Source organism: Molothrus aeneus, chromosome 2 (genome assembly GCF_037042795.1).
Source record: "Molothrus aeneus isolate 106 chromosome 2, BPBGC_Maene_1.0, whole genome shotgun sequence".
In the NCBI taxonomy this organism is placed as follows: domain Eukaryota; kingdom Metazoa; phylum Chordata; class Aves; order Passeriformes; family Icteridae; genus Molothrus; species Molothrus aeneus.
Window position 1 is genome coordinate 16,860,718 of NC_089647.1, and position 23,689 is coordinate 16,884,406.

General features: G+C 41.9%; 1 protein-coding gene across 1 annotated transcript; it reads right to left on the minus strand.

Moving 5' to 3' along the window:
• Positions 1 to 2,148: 2,148 nt before the first annotated feature.
• ZBTB11 (zinc finger and BTB domain containing 11) lies at positions 2,149 to 21,176 on the minus strand. The gene is made up of 11 exons (XM_066572013.1): positions 20,784 to 21,176; positions 17,617 to 17,852; positions 16,715 to 16,946; positions 14,794 to 15,596; positions 12,349 to 12,528; positions 11,635 to 11,871; positions 11,100 to 11,244; positions 9,918 to 10,035; positions 7,226 to 7,384; positions 6,583 to 6,758; positions 2,149 to 5,359 (listed from the first exon to the last, which is right to left on the minus strand). The coding sequence occupies exons 1-11, from the start codon at positions 21,091 to 21,093 to the stop codon at positions 4,827 to 4,829; spliced, it is 3,129 nt and encodes a 1,042-aa protein (XP_066428110.1). The 5' UTR covers positions 21,094 to 21,176; the 3' UTR covers positions 2,149 to 4,826.
• Between the last annotated feature and the right edge of the window lie 2,513 nt (positions 21,177 to 23,689).

Sequence of the window (23,689 nt, forward strand, 5' to 3'; positions counted from 1 at the left end):
ATTTGTTGTCTAGTGTCTCTGTCATGACTCACTAGAACACTATAAATATTGGATAATTAACAGCTTTTTTACTTTATCCTATTAGCACATTCCTTATTTCTTCTGGTTTCATTAGCAAAAAGATCTACTGTTGTCTAATTTTGAAATACTGGCATCTTACATAGTGCTTACTTAGGAAAGCTGCTCATGTCTAATAATGTGGAGCCATTGCTTGGGGGTAGGTGCATAGTTATCCATGGAATTAAAAACAGGCAACATCAACTGTTACACTTTAACTCTGGACACAGCACGTTCAGTTTGTTTGCAAACTTGCATTTAGCAGTCTGCAGTGGTGGGAGCCCAAGATTTACTGCCCAAACCTCTGCAGCTTTGTGAGGTCTGGGCACTCCAATGCCAGCTGCCCCTCAGGCTGCGTAAGGAGGAGGCAGGAGTGGCTGGTAATCAGAGCATGGACTTCCTGATGCATGGAACGTGGTCTGGAAAACCTCTGCTTGGCACGTGGCTCAGTTCTTAAATTTGTTTCTTGGGATTGGATTTCCTGATGAGATGCATATGCAGAAAGTCCCTGTGGTTCTGTAGCAAGAGCTCCACTGAAACTTGAAGTCATGAGCCCATATTGATGTTTCCCTGGGAGTACAAGTTATTAATCTAAAGTTAATGCAAGTTATATTACAAATGTAATCATCTCTCCTTTTCTCCCCCAGCATCCCCTAATTTGTAAAGATGGTTGTTGCATGTAAGGTGTTGGCTGATGTTACAGAATCACAGCAGTGCTTCGGTGACAGAAGTGTCCCCACTCACAGCAGCTGCCATCTCTACAGCTGCAGGCACTGAACAGATAACTGTGAAACAAGGGCCTAAAGGGGGGCTTTAGTTCTGTTACTCAGGTGCTGGTGTGGCAATCCTGTTCACATGTGAAATTTAAAGCCATGACAAGAAGAGCTTGCAATACTCCACATCTAAAAGCACCACCTAACTCAGCAATGCTGGGAGGCAGGGCACTTGGCCCCTGAGGAGAGACAAAGCCTGCAGCACAGAACTTTTCCTAGGGGAACAAGAAAAACTTCCTTTCTGCTAAGTCCCTGGAGATTGTAAGGGTCTCCCCAACAGCCCTGCACTGGAGGGTGACAACAGTGACCAGGGCCTCTGCCTGCAGCAGCTGGAATTTTTCTGCAGGAGCATAGGCCTCAGTTAAGAGCTGCTCCAGAGATGCTGGGGGGTTCCACCACATTGTTGGCCACAGCTGTAAGAGTGTCTCCTGAGTGTTAGCATTATACACTGGTGCTGCAGAAATTCATGGCGCTCCCTTCAACAGCAAGGAATGACATGATTGTAACTCCCGTGGAAACAAAGAGGGGCAAAAGATTATCCACGCATCACTTGGCTGCTGTGCATCTGTAGTTGCATCCCTGTGGAGGAGTAGTTGTTCCACAGAGCCTACCTGACTCCTTCAGCACTCAGCCTTTTGAAACCCCCACTTTTCTTTAATTATAGACTTAGCTTGGTTACTCACAGGGGCTCACAGAGAAGTTAAAAGATCCTAGCGTTCCCTTAGGATGAACCACAGAAGATAATCAGGCTTTCTGCAACATCAGTGCTGCCTTGAAGCTCCTATAACAGAAAAGGAAAAGGCACAGGACACTGCTCCCAGACCTGGAGGCAGCTGTACAGCTCATCCCTCAGCCAGGAGAGTGCCACTGGAGGACAACCTCCACACCACAATCCCTTCTCAAATACCCATCCCAGGGCAGAGCCAAGATGGAAGCGCTTGCTTTGGGGTGCAGTGTTGTACGCCCAAGTCAAGAGAAATACTGTCTGAAAGAAACCAGAATGGTTACAGCTGGGTACCAGGGGCTGAGGAGATACCTCATCCACCCAAGGACTTGCAGCCAAAGCAATTTCAGTATCAATATACACGGTGTTTCATCAGCACTGTGCTCTTGTACAGCCATGTTCTGACACAATTCAGGAGGGCAGTGTGTTTCCTTTCCCCAGACCATGTAACTCTTTGGGCCTTAAGCAAGAATTAAAAAGCAGGTGTTAGTAGAACTATCCAGGCCAGAATCTGTCTGTATATGGAAAGTGAAATACAGCAGAGGAATCTGCAACACCTTCTTTCCCCAGAGAAAAAGTTTCTTGAAAGAGCAATTCATGGCAGAGCTCAATTTATTTGATGACAGAAATAGCCATAACTTTATACATTTAACACTAAATAAAAACAGCAGAATGTACAAATCTGTTTCATTATGTACAGGAATTCACTAGGAATACTTAATGAACAGACACTTCTCATTAACTTTATTTAAAAAAAAATCAAATACCAACTGCATATTTGCAGTCTGACTTTTGCAGGAGGGTAGTGAATGTCTTAAGTGCTGAAGTCCAAAGAAAAACATAAGGCAACCCCACAGAGATGAGAACAGCAAAGCCAAGAGTGACACTCCCCACTTACCTCACACCGTTCTGAAAAGGTAAGGCACAGCATGTTAAGAAAGGGGTGCCACAACATTCAGCTTTGACATTCCTGGCTGATTCTCGTTTAGAAAACAACCTTCTGTTATTAGTTTGGTTGGTGGTTGTTTTTAAACAGCAGATCATTGAGTCAGTAAAAGCATTCTGACAGTGGATAAGAAGGCTCCAAAATTCAGATTCACTTTTGCTTCTTCCATAGGTTGGGCAAATAAATAAATGCACCAAAGATTAAACTAAGGTGCTGGTAATATTCTTTTTTGTAAGGTAACACACTAAATATACAAATAATGTTCTAGCACTATTTACAGCTATTTTTCCTTGAACACTTTTTCACTTTAGTAATACATAATTATTTTTAGGATACAAACATTGAAGTAAGCTTTCAAGTTTATCTAGTGCTTTTAAATCTTTTTCCATCATAATGGCAGTATTTTAATTTTAAGCAGGATGGCTATCTCCAGATTCTTTACCATACAAAAATTCAAGTTACAGCTAGCAGTAATTTTTTTTTTAATATTCATTTTAGTTTTACTCCATTTGGTAATTAGAAAATAATACAATTGTAAAGGGGTGCAGGATATATAAATAACTACATTATTTCTCTGAAATAAGACCCTGACTTTTGAAATAGGCATCTACAAATTAATTTGGATCCAAGACTCAAACATAAAAAAATTTCAACAACTGCTTATCTACAGAATTGCAAAGTATAAAAAGAACAGTCCATTCTGTAGCTTAGTAGACAGATATCCACATAGTTAAATAAGATGAAAAGTAGAAATACTAATTCAAATGAGGTGGTTACTTTGCCACAGGGTTTGCTGAAATTTTGTTCAGTGATCTGTTTCACAGGTAGCAGTTATATGCATGTCTATTTATGAAATTTACCCTGCAATATTAAAAGTTTCTGGTCGCTCGGGTGTCTTACTGCTGTCCAGGTTAGGAAACTTGATACCACTATAGACTGAGAAGAATTTAAAGACTACAGCTGTGATTGTTCACAAGCAAAGCACTTTCAGTTTCCTTGACAGACATGCTGCTTGCTTAAAAAAGCCATGCAGCGACAAAGGAACCTACACTTGTACAGATTAAGCTGTGCCATGTTTGTGGTATTGAACCAGGGACACAGAAACCTGGGCCAAGCACAGCTGTCATTCACACTTACTTGCAGGAACACCCAGTAAGGATTTTTCCAACTATGTGGTGTAACATCAGCTATCAACTGGATCTAGAAGTATTTCTCTTAAAGCAGCAGTAATAAGGTCTTCTAGAGATTCTGGTAATTTTGAGACCATTTAATTTTTACCCCATGCCAAGATACTCATATTTCCCTACCCTGATACTGTCATGTGTCCTGCTTGGGAATTAGCAGGGCTCCTCCTTTGAATACAATACAAGATCAGTCCATAACCACCTGGACTTCCTTAGTTCCTGAAAAAGTGTGCCATTAGACCTTTTTCCTTTGACAGTTTCTACATCAAATGTAAAGCAAAAACAGAAGCATCCCTCATGAGGCTGCCTGCACTGGGGTCACACATCAGTGCTGGCAATAGCTTCCAAGCAAACATGGAGCTAAGCGTGGCTGTGCACAGAGGCTGCGGTGCAAACTCCTTCCTCACAAAGAAAAGGAGTTTACTTCTCTAAGTAGCCTCCCTGTGGTGGGCTGTCCTCTGCTCAACTTCAATTCACAACCATCTTGGAGAACCAGATCACAACCATCTACCTGCCCATTATCTATAAAACATTTTACAGCATTTTGCTGAACCTTGGACCAGCCACCCTCACACCTGGAATTTAAGTAAGTTCTTCAGAATTGGGTTTCACTAACTACCAATGGTGCATTTGCCCAGAGAAAAAAGCTTCACTTTTTCTGTATGCCACATGAAGCACAAGCCTACACAGAGCAGTCTACCACCTCCCTTGTCTTGGGAGTAAACAGACAGCATCCAATACAGGAAATTTGCTCACAAACTTGATGAAATGCACATCAAAACAAACAAAAAAACTACCAACAGCTGTGCATTTCTAGTGTTTAGTGCAGCCTTTTTATATATTTTTCTTTTTAATTTTTCAAAGTTACAGTATGATACTTCATGAGACAAAAAACATTATTTTAACCTTTCTGTTTTGTTTAAAGTTACAGCCACTATAGAAATCTTAGCTTTCAAAGCCTTGGCCCACACTGGAGTATTGGTACTTTTTCCATCTAATGCGTGGTGCAGTATTCTGTCATCACAACATTCAGTACTGAGGATTAACCATTTGAAAACAGGCATCACTGAAAGCCTCAGGTAACCCATTTTACACTTGCCTCTCACAGATACACAACCTCACCCTTCTTGCTTTCTCATACACTAAATCGACTCCGTTGTTGTTACATGGGCCACTTCTACTTCTACAGTTTCAATGGCCTGCGTCACTTCAGCCATTTTCTGTCCCTGCTGTTGTGCCAGTACATAATTTACCACCTGCATGATGCTTTGGTCAGAAAGGGTGGAGACTGACGTGCACTCCTCAGTAGCCGCAACTGCTTCGATGGCTTCCAGCGTCTCTCCTGTCACCACCACAGTCTCACCCTCGCCAGCGCCAAAGCTGATCTCGGTTTCTTGCTCCTGTATGTCTGAGGCTAAAATGCTGATGGCGTGTTCCACCTGCGTCCCCTGGTTGTGAAACTGCAGGGTGTCTTTCTCCAGCATGATTTTGCAGGGGATGTAGTCCCTGTGGAGCTTGGTCATGTGCTTGCGGAGGGTGCGCGCGTCGATGTAGGCCTCGTTGCACACGGGGCACACGTAGGGCCGCTCGCCCGTGTGCGTGCGCACGTGGCGCTTCAGGGAGCGCGCGTCCGCCCACGCCACGCCGCATGTCAGGCACTCGAAGGGCTTCACACCTGCGGGGCAGAGCAAGCAAAGGTCACAGCAGGAGCAGCAGCCACAGGGAGAGCAGCAGGGGGGAGAACACAGCAATGCTGTGATGTTTGCCGTGTAAGAAAAGAGATCCCACAGCAATCCTGTGATGTTTGCCACGTAAGAAAAGAGATCCCACAGCAATCCTGTGATGTTTGCCACGTAAGAAAGAGATCCCACAGCAATTCTGTGATGTTAAGTGCACAATGCTTAATGGAATTCTGATAATTTTGATGCATTTCTGAAGCCATGTTTTACTTCACAGAATTTGCCACTTCCATTTCTAGTCATCTTTTGCTTCTGCCAATCCCTCTGTACACCTACAGCTTTACCCTCCTCTTCACTGCCTATGTTCAAATACAGCACCTGATGTTTGTATGATCTTATTTTCCCTCGTAACATCTGAGTTCTGTGGCGGTGACAAATATCATCTCACTACTGTCTTTTCCTCTGTGACACTTGCTGTAGATTTAGGCTAGGTACCCACTACAGGACACTTTTGCTGTTTAGAAACAAACACAAAATCTCTATTTCAATAGTTATACAGCTGTCAGATTTACTCTTAAGAGCTCTTAAAAAGAAGACATGCTTCAAAAAAAAGTGGGTTTTGCCCTGGGACAGGAGAATATAGACTCCCAACACAGCTGAAAGAACCAAATACTCAAAAATCAATTTCATACTTTACATCTAAAGTAAAAATGCACATAATTCTTTAACAAGAAAAAAAAAGTTTTCATATTTTCTCCAAACATCATACAATTTATCACTTGTCATAAATTAAGAAGTTGATCCATTTCCAACATTGGTTCTTTTTTTCTTTTTAAATTTAGGCCAATCATTATCCTATCTGAAGAGTAGTTTGTTAACTGTGTGTGCTTTTGAAAATGGAGAATGTTATAGTGCATCCACTTCTTTGCCAGATTTACCCCTCTTAGTCACTTGTAAAAATGTTCCTCTTCTATTCAGGTACAGAGGACAAATTGGCACAGTCCCTGTGTGTGGCTGGAGCTTTAGAAAGACCCCCAAAAGCAACTTCTGGGAATCACTGACAGCAAGTTACCAAGCCAGGATTCACATTGAACTGGAGAATCTGTAAAAACTCTTCCATGTTTTGCCAGACAGGACACAGACTCAAAGAAACAATTACCCCTTGCACATTGTGTTTTTAGGGGTTGAGGGATGTAATGACTATTTGTGTTCTACATACCTTCATGATTGTTCATGTGTCTCCTATATTCCCGGAGCTGTGTGAATTTTCTTCCACAGTGCTCGCACACTCGTTCCAGATTTTGTTTTGCTCTTCCTTTTTTACCATGTGTGGCTTTCTTTACATGTCTTCTGTACAAAGCTTTCTCATAAAATTCTTTTCCACATACATTACACCTAAAATGTGTTAATGTGAGAAATCTATTAAAACCATTATTGTACACTTATGTGTTTTAAGCCAAAATGCACTTTTTTTAGGGTAGGCAAAGGTTAAGGGCAATAATGTCTTATATGGTAAGTAGTTCCATTATTAGAAGTAATATTGTTGGACTGAACTACATTTCCTCTTATCCACAGCCACAAAGCATCCACTTACCCTTCTAGAGAAGTGAGATCACATAAGTTTCTAACTGCACTGATTGTATTTATCCTCTTACAACTTCATGTCTTACTTCCAGCACTGTGTCCCAAGTTAGAAGCCAACCCATGCAATGTAAAGCATCCTCAAATATTCAAGAGCCTAATCACCATCAATCCATTGGTACCTCAAAAGTGGACTAGGCAGTGCCTTGTTGACAGGCTGTGGATCTCTATAGCCTCACTTTGATTAGTACCTTTCAGTTGTTAAATTAATTTCCTCTTACCTATAAGGGTCTGTGACAGAATGAGACTTCACATGAGAATACCAGTCTTTCTTCCAGCTGTAACATTTTCCACAGAACTGACACTGAAATGGCTTCACACCTAAATGTTTATTCATATGCTGCCGAAGATCCCGAGCTTCATAGAAGCTCTTGTCACACCTGTAACAGCAAATGTTTTAGCATCCCATACAAGAAAGGCACTGGGACCCTCTTCTTTAACAGCAACTGAAGACTGAGAACACCTACTGCATCATCAGTATTTATTTAAAACACAATCCCATTCTAAACTTGGAAAAATTTAAAAGAACACCATCTTATTTGAAAGCCTGGAATAAAACTTGAGGACCTCTGAAACCCCCTTGTCTGTTATTGAGTAACTATATTCTTTCTGCAGATTTAATGGTGAATATTCAAAGGCAAACCAACTGGGAGACATCAGAATTTTGTATTATACCATATGAACGTATGAGGGCAGTAACAGCTGCTTCTTTCTTTAACCAAAGAGGACTGACACAAAGATAACTAGAATTTGTTGTTTTTAATGCTCAAATGTAGGGGGTTTTTTAGAAAATAAAAAAATCCCAAATTCATAATCCTGCAAGAAAGCATCTGAAAGTATCAATACTTATTCTTTAGCTTGCTGCTTGTACACATCTGAACCCAGGCTAACTTAGCGTTTTCCTTCACTTATACTTTGCCATAGTATGACTATACAGCTCCTCTTGGTATGAAGACTACAGAGTCTGATCTAATCAAAAACATGGTTTCTCCCTTTGAAAGAAATTCTGCTGCTCATCTCTCTCTCTCTCTTCATGTAACAACATACAGCTGTATGACTCAAGAAAGGACAGAGGCAGAGCAGTGTCAGCAAGCAAAGGTGGCTGATTCAACTTCTACAGTATCAACCACTGGAATGAGGGAATCTGAAAATGAGAAAAGCTTCCATACAGCAACAGAACATTTGATATAACATTGCCTGAATAATGAGCATTCTGGAGAGAAAGAAAAGTTGACTTTGCTTTTGAGGGAGGGGAAAAAAAAAAGTAACAGTCATTGAGCCACACAAACAACCTCCTCCTAGACTGGAAAGTCTCACCACTCCAGTTCAAATGGGGCTCTCAGGGATCCTCAGTTTGCACATCCACATAAAATAGTACCAGAAAGACCCCTCAGGGGCTTGAATGGGGTTGGCACTTGCTGCTCTCTCCCCAAGGACTGTGTATTTGGAAAAGCCATTAGAGTAGTAAAAAACTCAAGCAACCACCATACGTTGTCATGCGTTACTGAAGTTTAACCAAACACATACTTCACTGCAAAACTTCCAGGAACGTTTTAAGAAAATAATTCATGGTCAGCTTTGCTCAACTGGGCCAGAAGTTCAGACTGAAGCCTGACGGGGAGGTTTCCATTCCAAGCCACCAAACTAAAAACTGAAGTCTGGTTATTGCTTAGCGAAGCTGTCTAAACCACTGGTGACAACATGAATTATATCCTTAGCAGAGACCTTTGCTGGAGAAGCAGCAAGGACTGTGTCTGTTTTGAAGAAGCTGGGGAGTCAAAATATCTTCTCTGTCAAGGTGACCTCTTGCATCCATGGCCCTACTGCCTTGAGTAAAAAAATTTTTTTTTATAAATATACTTCACCCTCAAAACTAAAACTCCCTTCCATAGTATGTTTCATGAAACAGTGTCTGTGCACCCCCTATTAGCTCTGTTCTTTGTATTTTTGGAATTAATGCTTTTAGTATTAAAAATCACTAAATATAAACATTGTTGACAGAACTGAAATAAGTTTTCATAATTTAGAAAATATAATTTTTGCTAGTATGCAGCAGCAATGAGATACTTTAAACAACTCTTTAGATTATTACTTTCTTTAAAACCTTAAGTTGCTACAGGCAATAATATAAATTGCACCATTCCTCTTAATATCTGACAGAGCTTCTCAGGGAATCATTGTGAGTTCCAAAATTAAACATTATTTGTCCTTCTGCAGGGCACTTAAAAAGTTCCCTATAGTCTGCTTGGTCATGGAAAAAGTATCCATGTTTTGCTAATGCACTTAGATCACACTTTCCAGTTACAGTTTCTGCTTTGCTAAAGTCCACAATGTTGGCATGTAAATAATAATAAATGCCATTAATAATAAAAACAAATGTAATTTATTGCAATATTGAAGTGGTCATTTATGTTTTATAATGAAGAGAACTGCAACTGTCAGTGAGTCTCAGTCTGCAATGTTCCTAAACACAGCCATGTTTCAGCAAACACTGAACACAAGTGCAGGACATTGCAGACTCTACAGCTTCAAATCCAACTGAAATCCACTATCACACTACAAGAGGGCAAACCAAGCTGAAGGCCCTTGGTCTCTTACAACCTTACACTCTTTTCTCTGTCCTACAAAAAAGCTGTATACCCACACAGCTACTGATTATAGCACCAATTACAGTGCAAAGTCATCAGAGAAGAGCTGCAAGAAACTAGAGCTAGGTAACAACTTAAAACCAAGCCTTTGCTCTCCAATATGTATTTACAAAAATGCATTTTTATTCTCATGCTTTCCAAGTCTCATCCCAGGCCAGTGGAACGGTTTTATGCTACAACAAGGAGCTGCTTTTAATCTTGAAAATGACTAGGATCATTAATACTAAGAAAAAAGCCCACTAAAACCACCCATCACCTGACTTACTGAGTACACTGATATCCACGAACTTCAGGCTTTGGCTGATGTTTCTTTATGTGTTTACTGAGTCCTGATGCCCTGTGGAAAGATTTTCCGCAGATGGAGCAAAGATATTTGGATTCTCCTAGCAAAAACAAAACAAAACATGTTACCAAGCCATGCCTCCATTTCTCTGGAGTGCTTTGTGAGACAGGTTTTTAATTCATATATAACTTACCTTAAGTAATCAGAGCAGTACTACAAAGTGGAATTTATTTAATTACACACTGATGGAATTTTTAAGTTTATTTTGTATGTGCTAATGTAATAATACAAAAGGGGGGAGTAGCAATGCTAAATTAGTTTATTTCATGTTTTTAAACATAGGTATTTTGCTGCAACTATGATTTCGTGAGGAAAAGTGAGCAGTCTAAAAACTTGTCTTCTTGTGTGAAAAAAACCACAACTGCCTGTGCTTATGTATTATGCAACTTCTTCAGAAATACAGCACTGCTTATGGACTATTGCTTATATCTTGCATTTGTGGAAAAACACCTTAAAATAAAAAGTTTTTGCTCCATTTCATCAACACAGGAGTGATGACTACTAATACAAATTCCATAATTTCAGGAACAACTTATTCTGAGTATCTCTCTTGATTCTGCTCAGCCCCAAAAACCAGAAACACAGACAACCTTTATAAATTACAATTTTAAAACTCTGCTTGTATTGAATTATTATATTGCCATCTTTCACATCTAAGATTTTCAAAACACTAGGCTTTACAAAATGTCAGTGTTAGTACAGAACATCTTGTAAAATATATATGGGGATTCTGAGAGATTTAACTTAGCATGTTTTCCTGTAAAAGGTCAGGCTGGGAGATGAAGTGCATTAGAACATTCCAGCCTGTTGCCTATTTCCTGTTGAATTGACATGACACAGGTATTAAATATGTACACAAAACCACAGGAACAGACCAACCACAATTCCCCATTCTTGTATAGAACATCTGCATAATAACACTAAACTATGGTTTAGCTCAAAAAAATGACCACTTACCTCTATCTCGGCTGCCTGACTAGAAGAAAAAGAACAAACTACCATTTATTTTTTTAAACAGTTTCTTTTGACACTGAAGAACAACATTAAGTTCAGCAGCATAAAATACCTAAACAAAGGAAAAGGATTCCCTTTCTCATCACTTACCTGTATGAATGCTCATGTGCTCCTGAAGACTTCTTTTTGTGACAAAAGACTTTTCACACAAGTCACACTTGAACTGTTTCTGTACTTCATGGAGAGCTAAGTGCATTTTCAATCCATGCTTATACGTAAAGGTCTTTCCACAAACCTAAAGAAATCCACACATGATGGAATAGGACAAATAAAACTAATTATGTAATAGGTGCTCAACTTCAGACAGAAAAAAACCTCCTGTATTTCTTGGGAACTAGGATGGCCAAGCCTGCGATTTTGCACCAGTGACAGAACTGGTCTATTTAAAAAAAGGAATAATCAAAGGAAGACATTCTTCTAGTCACAAGAATATGAACTTGCACCACTCATATTCATTCTAGTTTTCTCACTCTTGGACTGCAAGCAATTTCATCATGAATGTTATACTAGTTTTCCCTATTGTGAAGTGACCAAGATTAACACAGATTTTAGGGCAGAGCATCAATACCAAAACATTGGTAATAGAGAACATTGCAAATCTGATTAGAGAGCAAAAGGACTTTACCTTGCACGCATGGGGTTTGACACCTGTATGTTTAAGCATATGTATTCTGAGGGAATAGAGCTTGGGCAGAGTTCTTCCACAGATGTCACACACGAATTCCCGTTTGGTTCTCCCTTTAACCGAGGACACGCCGGTCCCCTCGGCACCACCGGCTGCAGCGCTGCCTTCCGTCTTCCGCGTGTGCCGCACCAGGTGCGCCCGCAGCGAGGCACCGTACTGGAATTCCTTCTTACACAGCTGGGACAGAAAATATTACAACCTCACTTTGCATAAGTATTAAAAAAAACAAACGTGTTTTTAAAATGTTTTAAGTACAGTAATATGATGAGTTAAATCCATAACCCAACTCCTGAGGTTAATAGTTGTAAATTTTTATTTTATGGCCACTGACAGAACCACTGATCACTTCCCAGTGAGACTAACTTCCAGTCTAGACTAAATACAAATTTACTGGTAGGGTTAAAAGCAAATCCCATGCTAACACAGTCTTGAGCAGCAAGTCAGACACTACTGTCAGGCCAAGTGGCTGCACTCCATTCTACCTCACCCCATCTAGATCAAGGCTATATCCAACTCTGAAATTGGTAACTAAAATAAATATTTATACCAAAAAAGGCAACCAATATAATTACTAATATAATTACAGAATTAATTTTCATAAGGAGAAAGATTTACACAGAAAAAAAAAAAACCAAACCCAACCCCTCAACTTACTGGGCATTTATATTCTTTAGATCTTTCGTGTTTCAGTGTGTGCATTATAAGTGCATAGCGCCGCTGGAACACCATTCCACAGTCAGTGCATTTGTGCTGCGCTTCCACTTCGTTATTTTCCGTGGTCTCTCTTTTGGGCTGTTTCATTTTTTTCCCTCTTTGTACCAGCTTCATGGCAACCTAAGTTGGAAAAACAGAACCTATTAATGAATTTTACTGCATTGTACTTCATACCTTCTGAAAGTTTCTACTAAAAGTTGACATTCTGTTTTTCTGTAATACCTCTTAATTTTGCTCAGCTGACTTAGCTGCTTGAAAGTTACCTTGTTTCAGCTCACTATAAAACTACAGATCTCAAGATGAGTGAAAAACCATTCTTTTTTAAAAACCATAAACTTACTATGATGATGGCCACACAGTGACTTACCAGTTCAGGGACAATGAACTCTCCAGCCCTGAGTAACTGCCTAAGTGACAACTATGGGATAGTTACAGAAAAATCACAGCATACTGCCAGTCAGGATTTCTATCAAGTTGAGAGCATTCCAGCTTTCTTAGAGATTTTTATCTAAGGCACTAGTGGGTTTTTTATGTGATATTTGCAGTGCTACCTGGAGCTGATAATCTCATCTTCCTTTGTAGAAACTTGCTGCCAAATTCTTTAGAAACCAAATTCTAAGCGATCAGGTTGAAATGTCCTGTATCAGCTGTGTCCCCTTTGGTTTCCTGAGAATAAGGCAAGGGAAGGAAGCACAGGCATCCCAATTTCTTCATCCTGTTCTCCCAACTGTTGTAGACAGGCAGAAGAATTATAAAAGAAAGGCCGTATGAACTCAAGGCCTCACTTTGCAAAATTGCCAAAGCAGCCCTATTACTTCTTCTAAGTGCAGCTATCAAGCAGTTTGCAAGTTCCCATATGAAGCCATTTTGAGAATGAGACATTTGTTAACATAATCTGTTCTGAGCGTGAAAAACAAATGCACCTACAATAACAAGGGATTTGTCCAATGAGAACCAGCAGAAAAGTATGTAAACAAACCAAGAATAGAGATTTGATAGACAAGTAAAATACTATTTACTAACCAATGAATTAGGTGGCAAGAGAACTACTAACCAATGGGAGTCAAATATGAGGTCTATGAAACCTGTATAAAATAAGTTATGTGAATAATTCCTACAAAGCACACCTCATCCCCTATGTCTCCGTGCCAGGTGCAAGTACTGTAATTTAAACCAGAAGCATTTTTCCTGCAATCTCTTTCCTGTTATTCTCCCAGCATCAAAATTGGGAACTCAGGAGAGTGTCTCCTTCCCAAAGCTTATATGACATCCCATGCCATAGGGGGAGTTGAGGGATGCAAAAAACAAGGCTACAAAACAAGTTAGGAAAGCAGAAATCTATTCCTGAGCCCAATCCTGAGCAATCATCCAAACTAATTTCTTTTATATAGGTCTCTTTCTATAGGTGCACTTCATCTGTCAAGGAGCTGGATTTAAAAACTGCAAAATACATTAACAGGAACTATTCCCAAAAGTAAATATCCCCCTTCCAAAAAGAGAACAAAACTGTGGTGCTCTCCAACCAGCATAAATAGGTTGCTCAAGTATTTTGATTGTGCTACTTTTAGCATCTGGGCTTTAAGCTGTCCATCTGTAAAAAGAACTAATTCTACTGTTTCTACTAGGCTGCTGTAATGATAACAAGTTATTGTCCTGTGTGTGGGACTGGTGGCTCTGGTACACAAAACTCTCAGGACTCCTTTGGAAATTAACAGCTCTTCAGAAGACTGGACCAACATGCAGTGAAGTGTACTCTGTCACAAACTAAATGCATCATGTCCAGTGAGCTGATTGCCAACTATCCAAAGGCACTGAAAGAGGAAAGGCTCTCAAAGGGGAAAGAGTAATAAGACCATTTCATTAAAAAAAAAAAAATTGTAATTGGAACTAGCTCAATCACTTAACATTTCCTATGTTCAGATGCTAGAGTTTTTAACAGCAGTGCTCTTTGAACCTTTCTCTTCATTGACCCCAATCAGAAGGTAGCAGGAATGCATTACTGTGACTCATGACTACATCTGAAGATCTACATGGGATGTAAAATTTTTCATTCCCAATGCTCTTGTCAAGTCTGAATAAATGTAATAGATAAATCACTTCTCTAATAGATAAATGTATGTATCTATGACTGACATACACATGAGCTAGCTTAGAATTAAATTCACAGATTATTAAGGATTTTGGGGAGCTGATACAACTTCTGTCCAACCATAAGAAGTTGTGAGAATATACTCAACCTAGACTGTGGCCACCGAGCATTCTAAGGACCTTCAATATGGAAGGAATAGTGATGCCAAGTCAATGCTTTTTGGGATTTTGTTCGCCCAGCTGTCACAGCTTAGAAATTACTCTGGTAACTACAAGGTCTAATGACAGACAGAATACCTGCTGCACTGCAGATTTAGGATTTGTCTTTCTATTCTGCAGCTTTTTTTCAATTCCTTTATGCAGCCTGATGTATCCCCCCTCAGTGACAGAACGCTGGCGAAGCTTGCTTTTGTAAGTATCATCCTGGCTGGAAGCGAGGCTCTCTGGCTGGGAAATGGAGCTGCTCTGCTCGTCACTTTTTTGCCTGAGTGTCTCTGAGGAGTCTTCAGAAGCAGAGTCCACATGTGCTTTATCACTCTGATTTTGAACTGCCTCAGCTTTCTCTTGGCTCTGTGTGTCCATGGCTTCCACAGCTGATGGCTCGGTGCTGAGTCTGTTGTAGAGGCTGTTTGAAAAGCCCTCCACCAGCTGGATCTTGATGTAATTTTCAGTTGTTTCACACCGTTCCACAGGCTTGGAAGGATCACCTGCAGTGGCCTCCAGAGGCTCTGGGTGCAGGAGGTCAGGCTGGGGGGCTGCTGCCTCCTCTGTCCCAGCAGAGGGAGGAGCTCCATTCACAGCTACTGGCACTTCACTGGCTGTGAGTTTAGGTTGCTCAACACCATCCATGGGCTGCACCTGCACTTCAGCCTGCTCTGCTAGATTTTGTGTTGACTCTACTGTTTGAATATCTCCCTTTTGGTACACTGTAATTTGTTTCTCTTCCATCTGTTTGTGCACGTTCTCACAGATTTCAAGGACCTCTGACATGAAGAGATGCCGGGCGAGCATGGCCACTTCTGCCATACTACAGAAGTCAAATGTTAATTCTGAAGTATAAGCAAATTCCAATAAAGGCAGGAAACTGGACTTGCAGAAACCTACCAGGAATAAAACAAGATATTAGAGCAAATAATGATAACCTGAAATTACCCCAAAATATCCCATGATAAATACAACAGTTCACCTTTGATACAGTTAAGCCTGAAATTTAAAGCAAAACACACTTGGAAATAACAAGCCCATCACTGGCACTCAATTAATTGTCATTTACACTACAGCTTCCTCCTCATGTAGTTTCTATGTGTGGGGTAAGCTCAGAAAACTTTTCCAATAACTAAGTAGTACTTAAAGAGTTTCACAATAAAATTCTTTGAGGAATATTTCAAGATGCTGGGAGAGCCACAATACTTTTGGAGGAGATTAATTGAACCAAAGTCTTTCTGAATCTGCTACATTCAGAAAGTACTCAGGTCTTAAGTAACAAGCCATGTGGCTGAAAAATAACGAAGTAGCTATTGAAAACAATAAAAATATGGCTATATAAATAGAAATGCTGAAATATAAGAATTTGGTATAACTGTCCACAGTTGCATAACTAATAAATCAAATATTTAATGTGGGGAACCTTCTGGACCATCCTATGAGAAAATTATTGTCCATGCACGCCTATTATTCATGCAGAGACAGTTAATAAATGAGAAAGCAATGCAGAAGGCTTGTGTTTTGTACACTACTCTTCATCACTACAAAGCTATTTTTAGAACATATATTTTAGCTCTTGTCTTGCATGTACCAGGTCTGAAAAATAAGTAGACAGGTATAATTCTGCTTCACAGAAATAAGAAATAATTTAGCATTTGTTAAGCTAAACAACTCTCCAAGCAGCTTGTCAGCATCCCTGCCTGATGTACTCAAGCATTTGATTTTGTTCCCTTTTTAACGTTTGTGACTAAGTCAAGGAGGAAACACACCTAAGCAAGGTAAAAATCCATCAAAAGCTTCTCAGAAATTTTAAGATTAAATACCACAGTCCATGGAAAATCATATTAGGCAAAAATCAGAGTGATCACTTTTGCATTATGATCCACACAAAAAACTTTTAGATTAAAACAGAGACAATTTGGTTGTCTTCAACACTCAAAAAAGACTGAATTAAATACTGTACACCTTACTTAGGATATTATAATTTCTAGCTTTGAAACCCACAGCAATTCACCTGACAGATCCACTACAGCTTCATGACTAGTGACAGCTCCCTTTTCAATGAAGAGCTCTCGGAAGTACTCGCTGTTGGCTGCCAAGACAGATTTGTGAGCTTTGTACTCCTCTCCTTCAATCAGCAAAGTCACATCACAGAACTGATTGGAAAGCCTCTGCTGATTCAGTTGGTTTAAGACTGACAGACAATGTTTGGAAGATGACTGCTTCACAAGGCCCTTACTGTCAACCTGTCATAAACAACATTTGAGAACTTCATTACATTTAGATTGTGCCTTTTCAAGCATTCACACTGAAACACAGAAAAGGATTATTTGCTGCAACCATACAATCAGTTCAAGTCTGCAGAATATAGAGTTTAACTTTACTACTTTGTTTTCTTTCTTTAAGTTTTACCCTCCCTCCAAACACAATTAAAACAGACTGGAAAAATGGGAAGACACATTCAAAGTGCTCTGTGACTGTATTTTTCTAGGCTACAGTCTGAAAAAGTCTCTAAATTCAAATGTCTTTATGTGTATGCGAACCTACAGTTATGAACAAGAATTTTATACATCAGGATATCATAATTTATTAGGGAAAGAATAAGAATATAAGATAAGAATAAGATATAAGAATCTTGTATGTGATGGCAATTGTAAGCAATGGCAATTTTGCCATTCATTTTATCTTAGATTCTATATGCATAATATATAGCATGATTATATTTCCCAGCAATGATGTCCTATAATTAATTTCATGACATATACACCAGTATCCCATTTCTACACATTCAATATCTTTGGCAAAATGTATGGTCTTATTGTTACAAGATTATCGCAACAATGGAAAAGAAGTCCATGACCAAGAATGCAGTAATAGAAAATGCAAATCCATTCAGATGTAAACAATGGTACTTACAAACACAAGCTCATGCTTTGCTATTGGTTTCTTCTTCAGAGGCTTTGGAGATGCTGCTGGGATTGATGCTGTGTTACTCAATTCATCATCTGTTTCATTACTGTCTTCATGAGATTTTGCATCCAGTCCTAGCTCCTCCAGCATTTCAGAAGGATCTGAGAGAGATCTAGAGCGGTCTAGCTTTTCCTGGCACTTGCTGCATTCTTTAATGTAATCTTTAACCTGCTTAAGAATACCTAAGAAAAATTAATGGAGCTTGATTAAGCTTCTAATCTTAATTCAATTTACTATAAACAACTATATAGAAAATTAGCTAAACATCAATAATTAATAATCAAAAATTTTACATACTAACCAAGAAAAATAAAGTCAGTCACCTACACTCTCCCTCTCTGCTGCGATATTACCAATTCTGATTTTCTCACACCACTGCATGATAGTCTCTACTGCTACTTTGAGACAGAACATTTAGAATGTCACTACATCAAGCAAACCCTCCTAGAAAGACTATTAAGGCTAAAAAAAAAAAAAGATACTTAGACATTTAGTCATTTAGTCTCATCATCCCACATCAATGACAAATGTAATATAATCCTGTATTTAGCCCACACAAATGGCTTGTTCCTCCTGAAGAGGACAAAAATTGGAAGGCTCACTTATGAGCTTTTGCAAAATTGGGATCAACTGTGCTATATGAAATGACACTGGTAGGTCCTATTAACACTGATTTAAATCAATTGCTTATGATTTTGGAATTTAAATAAATCAATTTCCCACCCGTACTTTAACCAACGGAAGTAAATACAAAAGACAGGACCTGAGGAAATAGCCTGAATTTGTGTCAGGGGAGGTTTAGGTAGGATTTTAGGAGCAGGCTCCCCAAGGAAGCAATCACAGCACCAAGCCTGACAGAGTTCAAGAAGTGTTTGGACAGTGCTCTCAGGAATGACTCTTGTGACTTCTGGGGATGGTCCTGTGCAAGGCCAGGAGTTGTATTCAGTGATCCTTGTGAGTCCCTTCCAGCTCAGCACATTCTGCAATTCTGTAAATAATTTCAGATACTCAACAGGTCCTAAGCTCAGGGTCCCCTTCTGGATCCCACGGCATTTTCCATGCACGGCTTTCAATCCAAATTTGTTCTCTTCACTAGGACAATATAAAAGCATATAAAGCAGCTGGGCCTCTATGGTTTAAAATCCAGCACAGCTCAAAACTTTGCTGACACAGACTTAGACTTGCTTGCTCACATCTCCTCAGAGCATGACTTGCACTATCATTAAATACCTATCTCTGCAAGGATCAGGAAAACAGAGACTTAAGGCAGCCTAAGATATTAATGCCCATTTCAACAATTTGTACATCCCCTTGATTTCATCTGAAATAGACAGGAGGTCTCTGGCCTGCAAATCACATCCCCAACACCCTTCCTGGCCCCTGAGGCATTCTCCAGCCCATGGCCTTGCAGTTAGAGAACACACACCAGGCTGATGTCCATCTCAGGCTGACAGCTGGGCCAAAGCTGCTGTCCAGAGCAGCCAGAGAATACTGTAATGGCAGGAAAAACATTGGGAGAACACATGTAAGAAACATAAAACTTGAACTGAAGGCATGAAACGAATTTTAGTATTCTCAGTGTAAGAGAAGCGAGAGGATTTAGGGTGTGCAAATAAAGGTAACCAGTAAGATCAAAAGGACACAGAATGCCTTCTCCTGACAAGCAGAAGCTACACTGAGACCCATGGAGGAAGTTTCAGCACAGGATGAGAGTAGATGCCAGAACAGTAGAATGGTGGGCAGACAATGAGAATGCAGATAAAGGCAAGGAAACCACCATCCAGAAAGGGTATATCAGCTTTGATATATCTTTTCTTCACATGAAAAGATCTTCAAGTCATTGAGATCTGGACTGGAGGGATTGGCTGCAGCTAAAGCAAAATCCCTCTAACTGAAAATAGGGAAAACTAAAGCTGGAATTACAGACTTGCTGGTGGATGAAGAGAGCAGAACAAGAGAAGCAATGCAGATACACACTGGGCCCATGGCAAGTGAAAAGTAAGCTATTTGTTTAATGGATACCTAGGGCTAAAAGTAGAACACCAAATGCAAAGGGAACAAGATATCAAGTCATTCCCTCAGGCAAAAGAAAGTCCCAATTGGGAATTACTGCTGTTCAGGCACCACCATTTGTAACAGCTGTGGCATTACTCAGGACCCAGCTGAGAATTAATCTGGTCTTTTCAGCTTCTCATTGCAAGTAAGAGACAAATAAAACAATGAGTACCAGGACTGCCACCACTGGCAGCTGTAGTACTTTAATGTGAACACCAGTATATGCATGAATGAGGCCCAAAGCTAACCCAGCTCATGTGGACCGGACTATCACCCTATCCCAAGGGCACAATTGAGATGTCACTGTCTTACCTGGGCTGTGTGCAAGACCTGGAGGGCTCAGCTATACTCTGTGTTTGCAGATATTCAAGGTACCACCACCAGATGAGAAGCCCTGGACAATTTGCCGACCAAGAGGTACCGTGCAGAGCGAGCCCTGCCTCTCGGGGTGTGACACAATGTCACTGCCCACAGACCACGTGCTCGAGGTGGCGTTTAAAGGCACTGGTCACTCGGTAAGTGACAGTCTCCTCCTGCTCCCGCCAGGGAGGGCACACGGACATCCCTTCAGCAGAAGGGAGACATGGAACTCCCGGAGCAGGTACAGGAGTGCAACAAAGATGATTAAGGGACTAATCATCTCTTTTACAAGGAAAGGCTGAGGGAACTGCACCTAACTACAGGCCATTTTTCTTCAGCCTTGAGACGAGACGACTGACAGGGGACCGCATTAATGTGTATAAACAGCTAAACAGAGGTGTCAGGAGCATGGAGCAAGGTCCCGGTAGTGGCAAGCAATGACACAAGAGGAAACGAGCAGAAAGAAAGAAACTAATGCACGGGAAGTTCCACGTGAACACGAGGACAAATTGTAAAGGTGACTGTGCGCCGGCACGGGCTGCCCCGAGAGGCTGTGAGTCTCCATCGGGGGAGACACTCAAGAACCGCCGGGACGCGGTCCTGTGCCATGCCTGGGATGACCCCGGGACCCACCGCGTCCCTTCCAGCCGCGGTTCGGTGTCTCGGTGCCCCGCGGCCGCCCCCGCCCCGGCGCTCACCTCTCCACCAGTACTTCTGCGAGAGCCCCTGCCAGGTCTGCAGCCGGGTGCGGTGCGCGCCGTCGGGCGCCAGGTGCGCGGCGCGGATGAGGCGGGCGCGGCGCTCGGCCTGCAGCACCACCTCCAGCTCGGCGAAGCGCTGCTGGTCGCGCTGCCGCCGCTGGTAGTACAGGGTGCCGCCGCGCACCACGTAGCAGGCGGCGGCCTTGCGGATCTTCCGCTTGGCGTTGCCCTCCGTGCCCGGCGCGTACGGCTCCCGCTCGTTCGTCAGGTACCGCAGGATGGCCAGGTAGCTCTCCTCGCTGGACATCGCGCGGCAGGAGCGCGGGAGCCGCCCCCGCGCCCGGGCTGCGGAGGAGCCTCCCGGGATAAGGGAAGGGGGTTCGGGATCGGCCCCGGCCCGGCGGGAGCCGCGCCCGGGGGGGGAACTGGAGTGTCGCGGCCCGCGGCGGCGGGAGGGAGGGAGAAGCTCGGGCAGCAGCGGCGGCGGAAAGACAAAATGGCTGCTGCACAAGCGGAAGTGAGGTGGGGCCGCGCGCGCGCAGGAGGGCCCGGGAAGGGGCGGGGGCGCGGGGGAGCGCCCGGGGGAGCGGGGCCGCCATCTTGGAAGCGGGCAGGGGAGAGCCCAGGCGCAAGGGCAGGGCCGCCATGTTGGAGCCGGGCAAAGCCTCCTGCGGGGCGCGGCCGTGGCGGCGGGAGCCGGCGACGCTCCCGGGAGAATCCCAGCGCAGCCCCGGCTGCGAAACTGTAGCGGCTTCCCCTCCAGAACCGCCTCGGGGGTAGAGCTGCGAGGAGAGTAGCGGAGTCATTCGTGCCCATCAGGAGCAGGAGCAGCACCAGCGCGGGCGGGGCAGCCTCGCCTCGGGGCTCTGTGCGCGCTGTACTGTTTGTAGGGGGCAAGAAAGGAAAGTGAACTGCGCGTTTTGCGTGTCCGAGCTCTGCGCTGGCTGTTACACCCGTGACAGAGACACGCGAGGCGGGAGCCGGGGGCTGCCGTGCCCAGGACAGCGCAGCAGCAGCAGCGATCCTTCTTCCCCTGCGCTCGGTACCTGCGGGATGCACCTGGAGCAGGGATCCCCAAACACCGAGATACCGACCTGAAGGAGCGGGACCGGCCAAAGGCGCTATTTATATAGAAAAAGGGTTCCGTATTTAGGTTTCCCGTTTAACAATGGCAGTGTGGAATACTGGAACAGGTGGCCCTAGGAGGTTGTGGAATCTCTGTCCTTGGAGTTGTGTTCAAGACTCAGCTGCATACTAAGCAATCTCCTCTAAACATACACATTTTGAACAAAGAGTTGGAGTGGATGTCCTCTGGAGGTTCTTTTTAACCCAAATTATTTTGTGGGTCTGTGACAAACTTAGGTACTCAATTTCTTCTGACAAATACTTGATAGAGGATCAATTACATTACATTAGGTAAACACAAGGGCTTATTTAAATTCCATAATTCATTCTATTACAACCATGTTTGAGGTGAATAAAGTGCTGTTACACCCTGCTCTGAACAGCCTGTCTCACCTAATGCATAGCTTGTAAGAGGAGTAACCTGATGGGCTGTTATTCTTTACTTCTCACCATATCAGTCAGAATTCAGGAATAAACATCAAGGAAGAGTAATCGTGAAGCACTTCTGTGCACCACTTCCATGACACCAGGCAGGAAGTTTGCAGGCCAAAGCCTGCAAACTTCAAAGTATTAACAAATAATAACTTATTAATTTGTCATATCTGCCAGTCAGTATCTGTATATATTATTAATGGTATTTCAAGCAGATGGTAAAAGCTCATCTTTATTTTCAGCTTCTTAGCTGAAAACATTCACAAGGGCACATTTGGGGTACCAGGTGCCGTGTGCAAGACACTGATGTGATTTGTATAATCCCCACTAGCACATGCAATATTTAGAGGTGTTTTCAGCCTTCAGTTTTAAATTATTAAAAATTCTTTTCCTACAGGCAATTTTCCTTCCTCTCTTCTCCCCTCCAGTTTCTGGTTCCTTCACTTTCAAATGTTAACTAGTTTAAAAGCCTTCAATTTTTTTCTGAACATGAGCAGCTCTGTTTTTTGGTTTTTTTTTTTTTTTAATATCAAAAAGCAGTCTTGTTTGGAAGATCACAGTGCAAATTCAATTAATATAATCAAGCTAAACCTTTTTTATGGGTTGCCTTCATCCAGACCCCTATCTATTATACTAAAACTCAAAAAAGGTGTAAATATAGCCCATAACCCACAGTGCCCATTACAGCCATTGTTTTTGAAGCCCAGGACTGCAGGAAGTTAAAACACAGCTGTCTTCTTGACTGGTGTAAGATAACAAATCAAGTCCTCAAAGTATCAACAGAAAAGTAACTGATCCAGAACATAGCGAAGGTTTGGTTTCTGTTTTGGTTCTGGTAAATCAGGACATTGCTTTGCCAAGGCCGTTGCTGGGCACGCTGCCTGCACAGTGCAGTTACATAGGCAGAGGAACTCCCATGAGGAATTTCAATCCCTCTAGCGGTGGGAGGGTGGAAAATTACTAAGGGAACCTCTATATGCATTCAGTAAGTTAAATATGAACCTAAATGAGCTTTAACTGTGTAACATCAGCTGCATTTGAAACTCATTCAATCTTCACAGGCTTCCTTTTCCTGACAACAGCTTCCAGCAATTCAGTTTTGTAACTTCCTGACCCAGAAGTTGCATCTGAATCTTTGTGTCTAAGAGCCATGCAGTCTGTGAAACCATCCATTCCCTTTTTTTAACCTTCTCCACATTTGATTCTCTGTATGTTGCTACATGCATTCCACAACACAGGACCTTTTAAAGTAATTGACAGATTATATTGCTTCACACCCCCTTTTAGCTTGTATGTACCTCTGATCTTAGGAACCACTTTTTATGTCATTTGTCATAGATGCAGAA